This window comes from Protopterus annectens, chromosome 3.part1 (genome assembly GCF_019279795.1).
Source record: "Protopterus annectens isolate FY-2018-M chromosome 3.part1, PAN1.0, whole genome shotgun sequence".
NCBI classification, from domain to species: domain Eukaryota; kingdom Metazoa; phylum Chordata; order Ceratodontiformes; family Protopteridae; genus Protopterus; species Protopterus annectens.
In genome coordinates, this window is record NC_056732.1 from 1,456,720,774 (window position 1) to 1,456,739,919 (window position 19,146).

At 39.0% G+C, this 19,146-nt stretch overlaps 1 protein-coding gene across 2 annotated transcripts in view; it reads right to left on the bottom strand.

Annotated features, from left to right (window-relative positions):
- Positions 1-19,146, bottom strand: part of CFAP69 (cilia and flagella associated protein 69) — a 2,033,309-nt gene that overhangs the window by 30,431 nt on the left and 1,983,732 nt on the right. For both annotated transcript variants that reach the window (XM_044067529.1, XM_044067528.1), the window contains one exon: positions 16,544-16,648. In XM_044067529.1, coding sequence (XP_043923464.1) covers positions 16,544-16,648 — 105 coding nt within the window. The remainder of the gene's footprint in view (positions 1-16,543; positions 16,649-19,146) is intronic.

A 19,146-nucleotide genomic window follows, 5' to 3' on the forward strand; every position in this document is an offset into this window, starting at 1 on the left:
TTCTGGAGTATCAAAGACATTTTTTGATGCAGCACAGATCAAGGAGGAAATAAAAAAGTTTATCTAAAACAAAGTGAGCCAGCAAGTGGAAAGATACTGTGCTTCTCATTCTTCTGACAATAAAGCTCATAGATAGACTTTTTCAGTGAAACCTTTTCCAATGGTCCAAAGCAAAATGTTTGACAGATATAAAAAAAAGCCACAGAGTTGACTAGAAGAATCAAGAGTGCCTTGAATTTGAACCAGAGTCTGGTGTTGTGAAACACAGATGAAGAGGAAGACCAGCAACACTTAAATTAGTGAACAAATGGGAGACTGTTAAGCATCAAGCACACTTTTGAAACATGACTTTGAAAGAAAAAGTGTCTGGGAAAGACTGGACTTTTGTTGACTTTCTTAAACTTGTGGGTGGACTGTACAGCATATACTCCACTTTATGTCATCAACATCACCGGTGGCTCATGGTACTGGACTTCTAGGCCTCCCCTCACTTTTGAGACAGACAGGGATTAATTATTTCATGTTTCTTAAAAAAGAAAAAAAAAGAGAAAGAGAGAGAGAATCAATTACTACAGCACTTGCAGCTCATAGCAGCGGCATACTAGTGCGAGGATGTGAGACTTGTATGGAACTAAACTGTGCACAACAGTGGGGGCTGGGAAATTTCTGGAAGTCACTGCAGTTTTAACCGCATGAGTTTAGTTGGGGACAGGACTATTAGGGTCAGCAGCCTGTCACATAATCGCATCTTGTATGTGTACATGATGTGGCTCCTAATGCAAGTCCCAACAAGGAGTAAACCGCTGAAGTTCTTTTTCCGTGCTCAGAAGTCCAGCTAGATGGGTACAAATTTGGGTACAAATTACTTCTTTAAAGAAGAAGAAGAAATTCTATTTCTTTGCCAATTGCGGAACTGGATACAATTTTTGGAAAAGTGAGCTGAGTTAACAGTAAAAGGCTATCTTAAACAAAAAAGAAAGGAAAACACTTGCATTGATCTGACTATTTTTTTTCCTGGCAGGGTCAACCAGATACTTTATGTAGTTTATGTTTTTTTTCTGACTGGCAGGGCCAACCAGATGCTTTTTAGATAATTGTGTTTTGGGGTCTGTTGGTGGATATATTTTTTTCTAATATGACATTTTGACATAGCTCTCAACCTCTTAGAGCAAGAAATCTGGACAAAGCCATAAATAAAAGTGGGACAGAAGCCAAAAAATAGGGACAGTTTTTAAATATTCCTCTTACAAACTTAGAAAGTTGATAGAATAACAGGTTTTGCATTAGCATGAATTTTCTGGAAGGCTATGAAGTCTGAAGCTCAAATGCCTGTCATTATTTTCTAACTTCAGCCTTTAATGATTTGCCACTAATTTGCCAGTAAACCAGAATTTTATGGAAAATGGACCAAAAAATATGAGGCAAAAATCTGGACATTCTGTGAAAATCTGTATAGCTGAGAGGTATGCATCTTGGGCCTGAAAGGGTCAATCAGATATTAGAAGGCTCTAGGTAGTAGCAGTGTGAGCCTTTTACTGGATGAAATGTGTAATGGGATGGCTGTTTGTGATGCAGATTTGTTTTCTTTTCTAATAATATAGTGGGAGGGTCAGCCAGATGATACTAGGTATGCAGTGTGCTTTAGGGGCTGTTTGTGGGTGGATACATATTTTTAATACTATTCTGCCATGGTCAATCAGATACTAAGGAGGTAGTGTGTTTTTGGGGCTGCTTGTGGATTTTTTCCTAATATAATATCCTGGCAGGGTGAACCAGATACTAGGTAGGCAGTGTTTTATTCATTTTTTTGGGGGGGTTGTTTGTGGATGGATTTTTTTTATATAATATAATATCCTGGTAAGGATTGCCAGATACTAGGTAGGCAGTATATTTTGGGGGCTGTTTGTAGACGAATATATATTTTGTAATATAATATCCTGGCAGGGTCATCCAAATACTAGGGAGGTGGTGTGTTTTGGGGACTGCTTGTGGATGTTTTTTCTAATATAATATCCTGGAAGGGTAAACCAGATACTCAGTAGGTAGTGAGTTTTGGAGGGTGTTTGTGGATGGATTTTTTTCCTAATATAATATCCTGGCAGAGTTTACCAGATACTATGTAGGCAGTGTATTTTGAGGGCTGTTTGTGGATGGATATATATTTTTTAATATAATATCCTGGCAGGAACATCCCAAATACTAGGGAGACAGGGGTTTACCAGATGCTAGGTAGGCAGTGTGTTTTGGGGGCTGTTTGTGGATGAATATTTTTTTTAATATAATATTCTGGCAGGGTCATCCAAATATTAGGGAGGTAGCGTGTTTTAGAGGCTGCTTGTGGATTTTTTACTAATATAATATCCTGGCAGAGTAAATCAGATACTCAGTAGGCAGAGAGTTTTAGGGGTGTTTGTGAATGTATTTTTTATGATATACTGGTAGGGTCAACCAGATACTAGGAATGCCATTTATTTTGGAGGCTATTTGTGGATATATATATATATATATATATATATATATATATATATATATATATATATATATATATATATATATATATATATATATATATATATATATATATATTTTTTTTTTTAAATATAATATCCTGGCAGGCTCAGTGAGATACTAGGGAGGCAGTGTGCTTTGGGGGCTGCTTGTGGGTGTCCTTTTTCTAATATAATATCTTGGCAGAGTCAACTAAATACTAGGTACACAATGTGTTTGGGGGATTGTTTGTGGATGATATGTGTTTTTGTTTAACATAATATCTTTTTAGGGCCAATCAAGATTTTTGAATGCTTTTTTGTTAATGTAACACCCTGGCATGGTCAAAACAGATACTCCATGTAGGTAGCTAGTGGATGTAGTGGATATTTGTAGATGCAATGATTGGCCCCACTGTTTTTTATTGAAACTTTAGTCTTGCATGACTTAAGTGTATATGGGTGAAGTAAGATCACGTACAAACTTTAGACTATTATGATGTAAAAGAAATACATTAATGTAACCATTGTCACTTTTTTCATTTGTGTAAACCTTGTAGGCCCAATCCAAATACAGTGGGTAGGAAATTGGGATGGGAGCTATGCTTATGTATGAATGAAATGACTGTCGCTACTGCTGTAGTTCTGGCTTGCTTTGCAAGAGTAACGCACATTTGAGTGAAGTAAGACTGGCCACAAACTCTGTAGAGTTTTTAGTTGAATCTAGAGCTGAAGCTGCTGTTAAAAACGGGATCTTTAGTATTGTATAAGAATCAATCAGGGGAGGTTAGAAAAGATTGGGAAGTGAGACAGGAAAAACAATTTACAAGAGAACAGTTGGAAGACATATGTATGGCTGTTATGTATGCTGACCAAGAGGAGATTGCCAGCAGAAATACCACACCAATCACATCATATAGCCAAGCACAACATACACCCACCTATGCAGAGGTCCTCAATAAAAACTTACCTGAACAGCAGAGACCTCCAAAACACACTCAGAAACATTCCACACACAACAGCAAACACATCATAAACACCAGACAACACACCAGTTTCTTATAAACACAGTACATAAGGCATAACACTAAACTAGACATACTAGTTATTCGTGACTCACTTGTGAGACACACCGATATCCCCCTCACCAGGCTCGACAAGAAGGTCATGGCCAGTTGTCTGTCAGATGCCAGAATCCACCACATCACGTGCACACTTAAGTCTCTCCACAACAGGTAAAAGTATGTCGCTGTCACTGTCCATGTTGGTGTGAATGACTTGAGACAGAACTCCCTGGACTATATGAAGACAGTCCTACCTGAACTTTCTTGAATCCATCAAGGTACCTCCCTAACACTGTGATCCTTGATGACTTCAGCTACCCCACCATAGACTGGGTGAACTATTCCTGCACTAATGCACTCGCCCAAACAATTCCTTGACTTCATCAATTGTAACACGCTAGACCAGCTCGTCTCATCCCCCACAAGGGGGTATAACATTCTGGACTTGGTTCTTACCAACATGGGCAACCACTGTACCACTCCCATAGTATGTTTTTCCCTGGTAAGATCAGATCATTGTTCTGTCTCATTCAAAGTTTCTATCTCACCCAAGCCCCCACTCCCCAGCCATAACCAGGCTAAAAAACTTCTCAAAAGCTGACTACAACTTCCTAAGGGAGGGTATCAGTAGCTTCACACTACCGCCCCTCACAGAGAATGCAGACAATTATGCTGAACAGTACGCCAATGCAGTTTGCAAGCACCTGTACAACTGCATGGACTCAGCCACACCCAACAGAACTAAAACTTGCTCCTCCAGGTAACACAAACCTGTCTGGTGGACATCCTCTATCAACAGGCTTTACAACAAAAGGAATCAACTGTTGTCCAAGGGTAAAGAATAACAAATTCCAAACTGAAAAAAACTCCCTCCTCAGCCTCAATAAGCAAATTAGATTACTAGAGAAAACCTCCAAAGCCAATTATAAATTGAAACTAGTCTCCAAACAAAGGGAAACCACAAAGCCTTCTTCAGTTATGTCAGGAACCTCCATGGCAAAGCCCGGGTTTGTTCCAAATTAGTACTTAACGGTACCACTTACACTGATCCTGTTGACTTAGCCAACCTGTTAGTAGATAGAATGAATCGAAGCTCCAAGGAAAAATTGCTTTAATAAGCACTTAAAAACTCCACAGTAGAGACTGGATCAGTAAAAGAACAATAGCATTATCCACATAGGCGTTTTAAATCGACAACTTCATCAGTTATACATCAATTTTAAAATGAGGTGGTTTTATATACTGTTTGAATTTAATCACAGATCTCTTGTCCAATCAAGCAGCACAATAAATTAAAATCACTTAATTGAGTAATTAATTCATGAAAGCCATGTTAAAACACTTGCAAAATGAATACAATTCACTAAAACCATTTATACTCAAATTGTTACATATTTAGTATATATTTAATGTAAGTTTTCCAATGCTTTAAAAACTTTCTATACTTTTAAATGAACCTCTTTGAAAATGTTACTATATAACATGTCATTCAGACTTGTAGGTTTAATATTATAACCAGACACCATCTTGTGGTCATTGAGTTAATTACAGCCACACACTAAACTTTTTTTAAGCTGAAAATACAAGACTTGTCTTTTGAGAATGTATATAAAAATTTCAAAACAGTGAAGATCATAAAAATAGACCAAGGAAGAACTTCATTAAATCAAAGCAGCAGCCCTCATCTTTAAAACTGGGGCCAATGATACCATGTCATTGAGCCCAAAATTACGATGCATCTAAAAGAGCTGCCAGTACAACTCTTTGTAGTCAATAAGTGTCTCCCACATCCCCTCTTGGGTTAGTGGGAACAACTTCAATACAAAAATGAGTAGCCTGTGGTGTTACATTTGTTGAATGCCTACTCAATGCATTTTTCTTTCATCACCCTGACATCATATAAGTGCTCGTATATTCTCTGTCTGAGCTTTCTTTCACTCTTTCCGACATAGAAAGAGGGACATTTTTGCAAACGGCTAAATATATGATGCCTTTAGTGTCACAATTGGCGAATGTATTTAAGCGGAGGGTCTTATTCCTTGCTTCTAATACCATACTATCCCCACAAATCAAATAAGAGCAATATTTACATTTCCCACACTTTTGTAAGCCCTTCTTGGATTTGTCATAATTGTTACACACATTGTTTTCTTCCCCATTTCAAGATAATTCTTGATAGTTTTCCCTCTGATATACATGGGTTAATTCATTGTCAAAAATACATTCAAGATCTGAAAATTTTGAAAAGTTGTCCCATTCTCTAGAGAATATGTTCCTAACAAAGGCAGATTGTTCACTGAAGGTAGTGATTAACCCTGTCCCCTTTTCAGCAAGATGACCTCCCAACCCTGAAGTATGAGTGGTAGTTTCTTCTATCCCTAAGATTGGGGCAAAGGTGTCTGATCTTTTTATACTAACCTCCTCCAACACCTTGTTAAACATCTCTAAAGGGTATCCTCTCTGAATAAAGAGATTCTTTAAAAATTCTGTTTCCTCCAGGAAAGCTTTGTTGTCCGAGGTCATTCTACTGCACCTAACCAGTTGCCCTTTCACCACACCCTTCTTCTGATGGGGGGGATGGCAACTGGTAAAGTGCAGATAGGAATTAGAAAAAGTTTCTTTCCTGAAAATTCTTGATGACAGTTTCCCTTCTTGTTTCTCAATGTGAACATCAAGGTATTTTAACTTTTGTTCATCAAAATTGCTGGTAAATTTCAGAAATGTGGAGGTGTTATTAACAAAGGCCAAAAGGTTGTTAAAGTTTTCCTCACTACCCATCCAGAAAAAACATAAATCATCTAGGTACCTAGTGTATAGGGAGCATTGTCGGAAAGAGTGAAAGAAAGCTCAGACAGAGAATATACGAGCACTTATATGATGTCAGGGTGATGAAAGAAAAAAATGCATTGAGTAGGCATTCAACAAAATGTAACACCACAGGCTACTCATTTTTTGTATTGGAAGTTGTTCCCACTAACCCAAGAGGGGGGATGTGGGAGACACTTATTGACTACAAAGAGTTGTACTGGCAGCTCTTTTTAGATGCGAATCGTAATTTTGGGCTCAATGACATGGTATCATTGGCCCCAGTTTTAAAGATGAGGGCTGCCAAGCTTTGATTTAATGAAGTTCTTCCTTGGTCTATTTTTATGATCTTCACTGTTTTGAAATTTTATATACATTCTCAAAAGACAAGTCTTGTATTTTCAGCTTAAAAAAAGTTTAGTGTGTGGCTGTAATTAACTCAATGACCACAAGATGGTGTCTGGTTATAATATTAAACCTACAAGTCTGAATGACATGTTATATAGTAACATTTTCAAAGAGGTTCATTTAAAAGTATAGAAAGTTTTTAAAGCATTGGAAAACTTACATTAAATATATACTAAATATGTAACAATTTGAGTATAAATGGTTTTAGTGAATTGTATTCATTTTTGCAAGTGTTTTTAACATGGCTTTCATGAATTAATTACTCAATTAAGTGATTTTAATTTATTGTGCTGCTTGATTGGACAAGAGATCTGTGATTAAATTCAAACAGTATATAAAACCACCTCATTTTAAAATTGATGTATAACTGATGAAGTTGTCGTAAAACGTCTATGTGGATACGTTATTGTGCTTTTACTGATCCAGTCTCTACTGTGGAGTTTTTAAGTGCTTATTAAAGCAATTTTTCCTTGGAGCCATTCATTTGTGCACCAGTTTCTTATAAACACAGTACATAAAGCATAACACTAAACTAGACATACTAGTTATTCGTGACTCACTTGTGAGACACACCGATATCCCCCTCACCAGGCTCGACAAGAAGGTCATGGCCAGTTGTCTGTCAGATGCCAGAATCCACCACATCACGCTCACACTTAAGTCTCTCCACAACAGGTAAAAGTATGTCGCTGTCACTGTCCATGTTGGTGTGAATGACTTGAGACAGAACTCCCTGGACTATATGAAGACAGTCCTACCTGAACTTTCTTGAATCCATCAAGGTACCTCCCTAACACTGTGATCCTTGATGACTTCAGCTACCCCACCATAGACTGGGTGAACTACTCCTGCACTAATGCACTCGCCCAAACAATTCCTTGACTTCATCAATTGTAACACGCTAGACCAGCTCATCTCATCCCCCACAAGGGGATATAACATTCTGGACTTGGTTCTTACCAACATGGGCAACCGCTGTACCACTCCCATAGTATGTTTTTCCCTGGTAAGATCAGATCATTGTTCTGTCTCATTCAAAGTTTCTATCTCACCCAAGCCCCCACTCCCCAGCCATAACCAGGCTAAAAAACTTCTCAAAAGCTGACTACAACTTCCTAAGGGAGGGTATCAGTAGCTTCACACCGCCCCTCACAGAGAATGCAGACAATTATGCTGAACAGCGCCAATGCAGTTTGCAAGCACCTGTACAACTGCATGGACTCAGCCACACAACAGAACTAAAACTTGCTCCTCCAGGTAACACAAACCTGTCTGGTGGACATCCTCTATCAACAGGTTTACAACAAAAGGAATCAACTGTTGTCCAAGGGTAAAGAATAACAAATTCCAAATTGAAAAAACTCCCTCCTCAGCCTCAATAAGCAAATTAGATTACTAGAAAACCTCCAAAGCCAATTATAAATTGAAACTAGTCTCCAAACAAAGGGAAACCACAAAGCCTTCTTCAGTTATGTCAGGAACCTCCATGGCAAAGCCCGGGTTTGTTCCAAATTAGTACTTAACGGTACCACTTACACTGATCCTGTTGACTTAGCCAACCTGTTAGTAGATAGGTTCAGCACAAACGTCACCCCCCAACCCCCCCCAAAGGCCCATTCAAGATCCCCATTACTTGCCACGCACCTTAAATTTGCATAGATCAAGTGTTAAAGGCCCTATCCAAAGCAAAGAACACAGTTTCCATGAGACCTGATAGTACCCCAGGCTGTATTCTGCACCATCTCCAGCAAGCTCTAGCTTTGCCATTGATCACCCTATTCAACCACAGCCTAAGTAGCCCCAGCAGAGTAGGGAACTGCCATTGTAATACCCTTGCACAAAGGTGGTACCACTACTGACTCTGGAAACTTTCGCCCCATTAGCTTGACAAGTCTAATCTGTAAAGCCATGGAGGGTATTATTATGGATCTCATAAAGAAGGACATAGGCGATCTCCAAGCACTTGACCCCACCCAGTTCAGATTCATCAAGGGCAGATCTTGTCCATTGAACCTTGTTGACATCTTTGAGACTGTCACCAAGGCACTGGATGAGGATAAGTCAGTACATACAGTTTGCCTTGACTTGGCTAAGGCCTTTGACACAATCCCCCACTCAGGCATCATCGAAAAGCTAACACAACTTAGTGTAAATTCCTATATCATCAGGTGGGTAGCCAACTGGCTCACCAATAGAACCCACAAAGTCAAATAGGTGCCTCCACCTCCAACAGCAGACCTTTCACTAGTGGTGTTCCCCATGATCTGTCCTGGGACCAATACTGTTTGATATCTACTTCTCAGATATACAGGCAAAGACAAAAGGCCTGTGGCTGACAATGTCTGTAGATGACTGTAAGTTGGGGGTTGTCACTGATTCCCCAAATAATGTTAACATACTGCAACAGGGTCTCACAGCAGCAAATGACTGGTGTCAAAGTCATGGCCTTAAGTTAAATGCAAAAAGATGTATTATCCCACCATTCAGCAAAAACATGGCCCCTACTGATTACCACATAAACGGCAACCCCCTAAACATACAATCTGTGGTGAGAGACCTTGGGACTCAGGTTGATAACAATCTCCCATTCAACCATCATGTAGCAGCAGTGGTCAGAAAAGTCTTTTACTTGGTTCATCTTTTTTTATTTTATTATTTGACATTTGTTAACTGGGTTAGTCCATCTGGGCAGATGCCCATTTTCAGGGGAGACCCCCAAGGAGAAAAGCTCCAGAATTGCAGAAGACAAATTACAAGATAAAACAACAGTATCAATTTACAAAAGAAATACGTAGATTTCAAATATAAGTAGTTCAAATTACAAATTCAATTAATGAGACTAAAAAGTGAGACCCAAAGGTACAATAAAGAAGGTAACAAGGTTACAGCATATTTCTGTTTAACAAAGTAGCAAGAGTTATTAAGAGTGAAGCTAGAAAGAAGGATAAAAGAGGGTTCATCTCATAAGTAAGGGACTGCATCCAGAAAAAAGGAGGTTATTACCTCTCTGTACTCCTCCCTCATTAGGCCAATAATTGAGTATAACTCCCCATTTGGTATGTACTTCTCCAAACACCTGCACCAACTGGAAAGGCCACAGAAATACCTCACAAAGAGAATTCATGGCCACCAACACCTAACCTATGTGGGCAGGCTCAAATCACTATCACTCTACTCAGTATCATACAGATTGCTCATAGGTGATCTATGTCTTGCCTACAAGGCAATATCGGACCCTGCCCTTCTAGAGATGCTCCATATCTGTAAGTCTAACTCCTCACGCATTACCCACTTGAAAGGCCTAAATCAAATATGTGACATCAACAAAATCTATGGAATAGACTTCCCCTACATGTCAAACAGAGTACCTTGCTGACCCTCTTCAAGTGCAACATTGATGAGTGGATGGGAAACTACAAATTTGTCCCAGAGGTTCCACCTGTGTCCCTCACTGACAGGGGCAACAGGTGCTGACTGAGGTTTCTTTTTTGGGGATAAAATCTTGGCTAAGCTTGTAAGGGCCCCAGGGCCATTAGCCTAGTAACCTCCTATGATCCTATGAATGTCCAGAACATTTAGGATCTTTGCTAGAAAGTGTTTTCATAAGTATTTTTGTACCCTAAGCAGACTTCAAAGGATTTTCCTCGGGTAGATAACAAATGCTGGAGGTGTAATGGGGAAGAAAGAGGTAACTGGAAACATATGCTTTCGGAGTGTAATGAGTTGGCAGATTTAAAAAATTCCCTACAGAGTACTCTGTCATTAATATTGGGTGAGCATATGGATGTAAATAAGGAAACAATTTTTTGATCTGGGATATAAGATCTGAATTGCCTCCACATAGTAAGTTTAATTCTGGTGGCTGCCAAAAAAAAAATAACAATTACTAGAAAATATAAATCAAAGTCTAAACCAATTGTATTTCATTAAATATTGTAACCAAGATAAATTACCGAAAGTAAACCTGATACTGAACCTGCTCTGATACAGTCTGTGCCACAAACATTGTTTAAGTGGCAGAAGTCAAAGGGAAGGGGTGAGGCTACAAGAGCTCCACCACAGTTGATGGTGATGCACCTACACGTAGTGACAAGGGGACTTGCATGATGCTTACTGATCTCATCAGAAACTGCACCATAAGAAGGACCAATGAGGACAAATTGGAAAAAAAGGAGAAGAAAAGTATCTCTATGCACTCTGGAACCACAGAGAAAAGGGACTAGACCCATTGTTCCCTGAACCTGCAAAAGAGCTTTCATCGCCTTTTGATTGGCAATGTCTACAGTAAATGAATGATTATGGAGGTATAAATTAAATCAAGTGGATTTAAAAGGCCTAGCAGCATTCTAGAGGATGCTAACCTACCTAATTCAACTTCTGATAATAAAAAAGACTATATTAACTAGGGATTCTAGGTTCTTACTTTTTGAGTATACTAACTACCAGTCTAGATATGTAAGAGAATTACTAGCAGACGATTCACTGGTATAATGTTTTCCTATTCTCCTGTAGTCACTGGTGTCCTTGAAGGACAGAGATTTGGGTATCTTCTCCCTCCTAGTAAGGCCCTTATGAATTTCTTGAGTATGTCTTTTGTTGAGGTGAAGAAGTGATAAAACCAGGGAAAAGCTCAAAAAACACTGTAGTGCAAGCCTAGCAAAGGAATGCAGAAAGAAAAAGTTAAACAGCCTCTGCCATCACAACAGGCTAGTAGCTTGACTCAGACGCAGGTGGGTGACTCTGCTGTGGCCATTAGTTGTACCTCAGACCACTCATCCTTTGCCCGGGATCCCTCTGGTGTAGCACTTACAGCCACTATGGACCAGGGGTTAGCCACATCCTCTGCGGCTGTTGGGATCTCCTCAGTGGGTAAGGGAGAGACACTCTTGCTGGCCTGTGAGAAGGAAATTGGAAGGCTTCTCTGTTTTGTCAGAATGTTGTGCTCATCCCTGGGGAAGCAATTGCTGTCATTAATAACACTGTTGGTTCCATTTTACCTGTCAAAACGAAATAGAAAACTAAACATGCATCTACTCCAACTCAAATTTCCTTAGACTAGAATACCTTATTCCGTCTGGCTATTGAGCCTTCTTGTAAAGTAGTTTCTGGTAAAAAATAAAAAGAGGGATACTTCCTTTACTGAAGAGATTCAAGATTCTGAATCTGGACAGGAGGATGAATGGACAGGTGGCAAAGGCTGTTTGCTTAACTTGTTCTTTTTGTGGCGGGAAGAAGGACCTACCATGGGATCGACAGTTTGTTCCATGGTCAATCCAAAAATGGTGCTTCTATCCCAGTGAAAACAAGCAGCAAATGCCGGTAAAAAGTCTCTTTTTCACCAAACACAGTAAAAATTACTTTAAACACTTTCCCAGCCCCAAATAGTAAAATAAACACAATTTCTCCACAGAAAAAATTGTTTTCATTTTCTTTAAACAACTTTTAAACTGACAGGAAAAAAGTTGGCTTCTGTTCAAAAGTAAATTACAGTCTTGTGAAAGTCTATTAAAATACAAATACCTAGTTTTAAAATAACTTTTCTGAACAGGAAAGTGTGAATAATAAGCACAATTAATAATTTTAATTATGCATAGGATATAACAGCTGACCAGCTTCCAAGGTTTCAGGGCACCTTCCTTGTGCTCAATTAGCTCCAGCTGAGCTGACTAAAAAGATAGGATTTGGGTGCCAAGCCTTTCAGAGCGTTCATACCAACAGAGAAAAGGAGGCTGAGTTCTGAAAGAAACAACAAAATCAAAAGTTCACTCCCTGACACAAACAACACAATTGGGTTGGGAGGGTGGCCTGATAGTTAAGGTGTTTGCCTGACAAACACAAGGTGCAGGGTTTGAGTCTCACAAGGGATAACTGGCTAGGCTTAAAATGGCTCAAAAGGACAGTTAGCTTAGTACTAATCTATGAACCTAAAAAGCAGGGGGGGTGGAGGGAGGGAGCATCTACTGCAGCAGTGATTATTCAAACATCTACTGTTATGGTAAGTTTACTTACACAACTACACTATGGTCTTCATATCAATCACTGCTGCAGTAGCCTAAGCTATATGGTAGATTACCACAGCTTAGAGATTTTGGGAGTTGGATGGGGAAATGTCCAGGACCTGGAGAATGGTCATAGAAAAGCCAGATCTAGACTTAGAGAAGGATTCAAGCTTGTAATGTCTTGTAAAAGTATGTATAAATGATCAAGTTGCTGCTTCTAGAATATTTCTAGAATCCAACCCTTTCCATCAAGCCATAGGTAAAGTTAATGCCCTGGTACAGTGGGCCTTGACCCTGTCTGGAATAGTTTTGTTCTGGTGAGTATAACAAAAGATAATAGCCTTAGACAACCAGTTGGGAATAGTCTGTATTGATACAGGTTGCCTCTTCTACTTACTTTCACAAGAAATGAACAACAGATCAGAAACTCTGAAAGATTTATTTCTGTTAAGATAGTACCTGACTTGTCAATGGACCTCCAAGGTATGGATTGTCCATTCTTCCTGATTTTAGGATCAGTAAAGAAAATGAGGGAATGGATAGTTTGGCTTAAAGTAAACTTGGATGCCACTTTAGGCATGAAAGGAAGATTAATTATCAAATAAACCCTGTCTCTGTGGAAAATGAAATAAAGTTGACTCACCATAAGAGCTTGCAACTCAGACACTCTTCTTGCAGAGGTCAGAACAATCAGTAAAACTGTTTTCCATGTTAAGAACTACAAGTTAGCTGGATTAGCTGGATCAAATGGAACAAATGTTAGCTTCTCTAATAGAAAATTAGGATCCCAAGAAGGGATCACCATTTTTCTTGGAGGCCTTTTAAGAAAAAAATATTTTGACATGAGAATATCTTGAAAAAGGAAGATCCATGGGTTCATGCAAGGTCTTAAGGTGAATCAGCCCTAAATCATTTTCCATGGGGACAGGATTTCATTGGGAACTAATTTTTTTCTTTTGTGCCTAAAAGTTATCAGGGCCCTGGCTTCATCTATGGCTTTTTGGAAAGGGTTAGATTCTAGAAGTACTTGATCTGGTGTACATACTTACAAAGTGCTATAAGCTTGATTCCTTCTTTAGGTCTAGATTTCGAGGGACATTCTACAGGGGCTCCTGGACTCTTCTCCTTCCATTTCTCAAGTGTAGTAAGCTAGGGTAATCTACCTATATAGATAAGGATATAAAGGTATAATATATACATGTATAAGGACATAAATGTGCTGCATTATTAACACAGAATAACAGTCATTCTTCTAACCCCTCTGAAGGCAAGGTAGCTGCAAAACCTTTATAAGTAGAAAAGCTCTGAACTTAGATATACAGTATACCAGAAGCAAGTGGTCTAGGGGGTGAAGTTAAGTATCCTTCACTTGACACTTCAAATTGAGGATTGCTTAAATAGGTACATACAAATGATAGGGCATCCAGTCCTCATCTTGCCTTACTCATCAAAAGAGGTGGCATTTCTTCTTATACGGACTTTTATTATTTTATTTGTTAATCAGGGTAGGGCACTACTCCACATGGTCTTTTTTCAGACTCAGCCCCAGAAGCACTGTCCAGTTAAGTAATTTACTGAGTCACACAGCAGGCAGATGGAGGCTTTGAGAAGCAAATGTTGGACCACGGAAGGCATTTTTAACAACTCATAGCCTCAATCCCTCTGCTAACTGCCAGATAATTCTGTGTGCTGCCAGTTAGATGACACTCTAGTCCCAGTACTGACCAGACATGGCAAATGTCACTATTAGAAATCTACAGCCTTCTACTATTAATTCCATGCATGACCAATGATACAATCAGACATTTTTTTCCTGCTGGAATAACAAGATTAGCGATGGGAGTAAGGAGAAATTATAGTTATGTACTCACCATAACTCTGCATCTGTGTAATCTGTTTTTGTCCTTCCCCAACTTCCCACCCACCATTACCCCTTCCCCTTTTGTCTGGATCTTGGTATGACCTGAAGGATACTCCTGAATAACACAGAACACAGACAACAAAGTACAAAAATGTGTTTACAAATATGTACGTGAAGGACTGTTTAGATATATCTAAAAGAAAAGAAGAGTAGCACAACATTTTAGAGCATTAACGTATTATCAGAGTTATTAAGTTATAAGGTCTGCTTCTAGGGAGCCACAACCAAACAGGGAACCTAAAACTAAGCCATTCATTAACTTTCTTCAGAAACTGTCTTGCTATATGCAAGTTACTCTACAAGCTGTTGATGTGTGGTTTGCAGTTTCAAGGCCCAGACTCCACAATGTTTAATTTTCTTGATTGTGAATGGTATTTTAGGAGTTAGGCTGTGAAACTGCACTAGTGGATTTACTGTGTGCGTCCTTGTAAGTGTTTCTCTTATAGCCATAGCTGTGCGATGGTGGGCTTAGAATAATAAAGTAAAGGGGGAGTGGGGCTTGCAACCTCTGAAGAAAATATGTTTTTTCTATTTTCTGGTTTAATATTTCATGTGATTGTTGATTACAAAGGTGTTTGTGGTCATTTGGTTGTTTTGTATTCTATGGAAATGTGCATGTGTAATGTCACAGTGCAGTATAGACGCATTTTATTCTAGTGTAGCTATGAACGTGGCATCTGCTAGCGCCAGACAAATCCTAATTTTATAGGCCCAAAGAGGGCAAATGTATGCGTTAACCCTCCCCATCCTCTTTTGGATTCTCTGCTATGATTTACGATGGCCCTGGCAGCCACAGAAAAATATAAATTCATTAGTGAAGACTGAACTAAAATACAACAAAATAACCATTTAGTCAGCAAAGTCTAATTTGAGAACACATGTATGTGGTTAATTAACAACAAGGCCATCCTGAAACTAATGCATTCAAATGGCTTTTTGGTATTTTAGCAACACGCAGAAAAATGATGGGGGGGTGGTGCTTCGTTCTCTATTGTTCTCTTGCAATGATTTATGGTGCAAGCGTGGGAAATTAAGTCCCATTAGCATGCACAATACGTCAGTAAAGAGAAGACTACGCAGAAAGAGAATAAAGCACTCCTATACAAATGAATTATTTAAGAAAGGTAAGCAATTTCTTTTTTAAATAATGTTATTGTATAATATCTATAATCCATTCCTGTGTGTGGGTGTATTAGGATTTACACATATTTGGCATTGTTTAATCACTCTGGCTTTGCCTTCGTGATCAAACCTCACTAACCGTGGGTAAATCCTGATATACCCACATGCAGTCATGGATTATTGTTTAATTGTGAGAGTTGAATTAAATGCAACATGACTGACCAGAAAGGTAGCACTGCAACAGGAGTTTTGAAATACAATACAGAAAACAGGCTGTCCTTGACAAAAATAATCATGAGCATCCAGTTCAAAAGTTTGCAGTATGTTTAGGAAACTGTATCTGAGCAACAAAAACATGTCTTAAATTCAACAGCTCAATTTTCTTTTAGGGGTGGCAATACAAAGTATCAGTAAAAAATAAACAAATTATGCAATGGTGAAAGAGTATGAGGAAAGCTTTTTTAATTAATCTATATTGGTGGTGCTGCGGTAGCGTTGTCGCCTCATAGCAAGACGTTGTCCCGTTCAATTCTCAGCTAGAGCATCTTCTGTGTGCAGGCATACGTGAATGGGGCATGCCTTCGTTGAAGGTTGTGCGTCAGGACTGGTAACCCGGTACGTAAAAATCCACTACCAATAATTAGCGGACCGGAGTTCCACTGTGGCGACCCCTAACCGGGAAAAGCCGAAAGACACAAACAAACAAACAAACAAATATTACAATAGTACACTACTTACTGTTGTATGTAGACCTGCAATATTAACAGTGTGAAACAGTGCATCCTGTTGTCTTCCCTTTGGCTTAGAGGATTCTATTGACTGTTCTTGAAATTTTGCAGCCGCCTATGGAAAATCAGGAAAAGAATGATTATTTAACTTACTATTCAAATTCAGTGAGTCTTTTTTTTAGTTTGTGTATCACATAACAAAACTGATATAAAATATTCAGAACACTTTTATGCCTGAGTCCACAAGCTTAACATACTTGCTAATCTATAGTGACTGAGTAAGGGATTTTGCTGATGTGTTCAAAGTGACAGAGATGACAAAAAAAGGATGCACAAATGTCAAAATGTGCACAAGAAAATCAACACTGCAAGCTTGCTCAGAAACTGTTAAAAGAAAACAATTTGCAATTAAGACTGCTTTCTGATTTCTTTTTATATAAGGAAAAAGAACCATGCACAATAAAAGTACAGATGTTTGTAGTATTCATCATAAAACACAGCCGCATAAACCATAACAGTAAATGTCTGAATGATCAATGCTGTAGTAATCTTAGTTGTATGGGTTGTATCCTGGTAAGAAGAGAACACCAGGCCAGCTTCCAAAGCTTTAGTGTACTTTCCACACACACAGTCCATTAGTCAGTTCAAGCTAGACTGACTAAAAGGAGTGGTTTGGATGCGAAGTCCTTCAGAATTTTCATGCCAACAGAATGGGGGAGGCTAAAGACCTGAAAAGGACAATGCTAGGAAATTATATATATATATATATATATATATATATATATATATATATATATATATATATCCTCACTCTGGCAAAATAGCATACAAAAATATGGGTGATGGAGGGAGGGAAGGGGCAGCCACTGCAGCAGTAATCATTTGAATATTTTCTGTTATGGAAAGTTTACTTACACAACGGTACAATGCTCTTCATTATCATCACTGCTATAGTAACCTTAGCTACATGGGTAGATTACTGTAGGTGCAACGGTTAGCGTTGTCGCCTCACAGCAAGAGGTTCTCCCGTTCGATTATTGGCAGGAGCGCCTTCTGTGTGGAGTCTGCATGTCCTCCCTGTGGTCGAATGATGTTAAAGACATGCAGGTAGGTGCGAGCGTGAATGGGCATGCCTTCGTTGAAGGCTGGGCATCGGGCTGGCAACTTGGCACCGTAAAAATCCACTGCCAATCATGAGCAGACCAGAGTTCCGCTGTGGTGACCCCTAACCGGGAAAAGCCGAAAGTTTTATACTGACTGGGAGGAGAAAGGATGAGGGTTCAGAAGCCCCTGGAGAATGGCCCAAGCAAAGCCTGTCCTAGGCCTGGAGAGGGTATGTAGTTTACAGTATTTTGTAAAAGCGTGTGCACAAGGCCAAAAGTTGCTACTTCTAGAATACTTCTAGAATCCAACCTTTTCCAAAAAAGAAACAAATGTAGTCAAGACCCTGGTAGAATGAAGTTTGTTGTGCTGGCTATAACAAAAGGTAACAGCTTGAATTAACCAATTGGAAACAGTCTGCTTTGACACAAGGTGGCCTTCTTTCTTATCTTTACAAGAAATGAAAGTAGTGAAGGGAGGAGGTAAGTAGTAGCAAATGTAGGTTTAGTTGTGTTGGTGAGGAAGTTTTTGGCTCTGTAACAAATCCCTAGTTTTTAGTGATTTTTTTTAATGCAATTTTGTACATGATGGTCAAATTTAAGATTATAATCCACTATCATCCCTAATAATTTGCTATCAGAAGTGACATCAATGGTTGTATTATTAAAAGAGAGGATTTTAAATTTTGTTTTTTCATGAGAGAGGGATTGGAGGGTAGAAACAGTCTTTTTTTGGGGGGGTGATCATAATTGAGTTACAAAGCCATATTTCAGTGGCTGTTAAAGCTTCCTGAGCACTTTTTTGGATATGTGCCAGGTTGTCAGATGTGCATATGAGTGTAGAGGCATCTGCGTATTGTATTAGGGAGGCTTGTTTTGTGGATGTGTGAAGCGTGTTAGTGAGAATGCAAAAGAGTAGGTGATCAAGGATAGAGCCTTGTGGTACAGCAGTAATGACTGGAAGGTATGGCGAGAGGGTGGAGCGTCATTTTACTGACTGATACCTATTAGACAGGTAGCTTTTGAACCATAGAAGAGTGGGTGAAGATAGACCTAGTGAGGACATCTGAAGCAGCAGTTTGCTGTGACAAACTGTATCAAAGGTTTTAGAGAAGTCTAGAAATACGGCTTTATTGACAATATCTGTAAAGGTTTTAAGTGCATTGTTAGTACTATGGCAGGGATGGAAGCCATGTTGTGTGGGAGATAGATGCCCTTACTGCAGGAGACAGTTTAGCAATTGTTAGGAGACAGTTTAGCAAATGTTGAATACACTTTTAAAATATTTTGGAGATGGGGGATACGATTGCTAAAGGTCTAAAGTTAGTAATGCCTGTTGAATTTCCTCCTTTGTGAAGAGGGATAATATGTGATTTTTTCCAGAGAGATGGAACATGGGATTCCTGGACTGACCTATTTATAAGGATTGAGACAGCATAGGCAATGCTATCAGCTGCTATTTTAAAGTATTCACTCGCAAGGTCATCAGCTGAAGTAAGGCATGGTTTGAAGT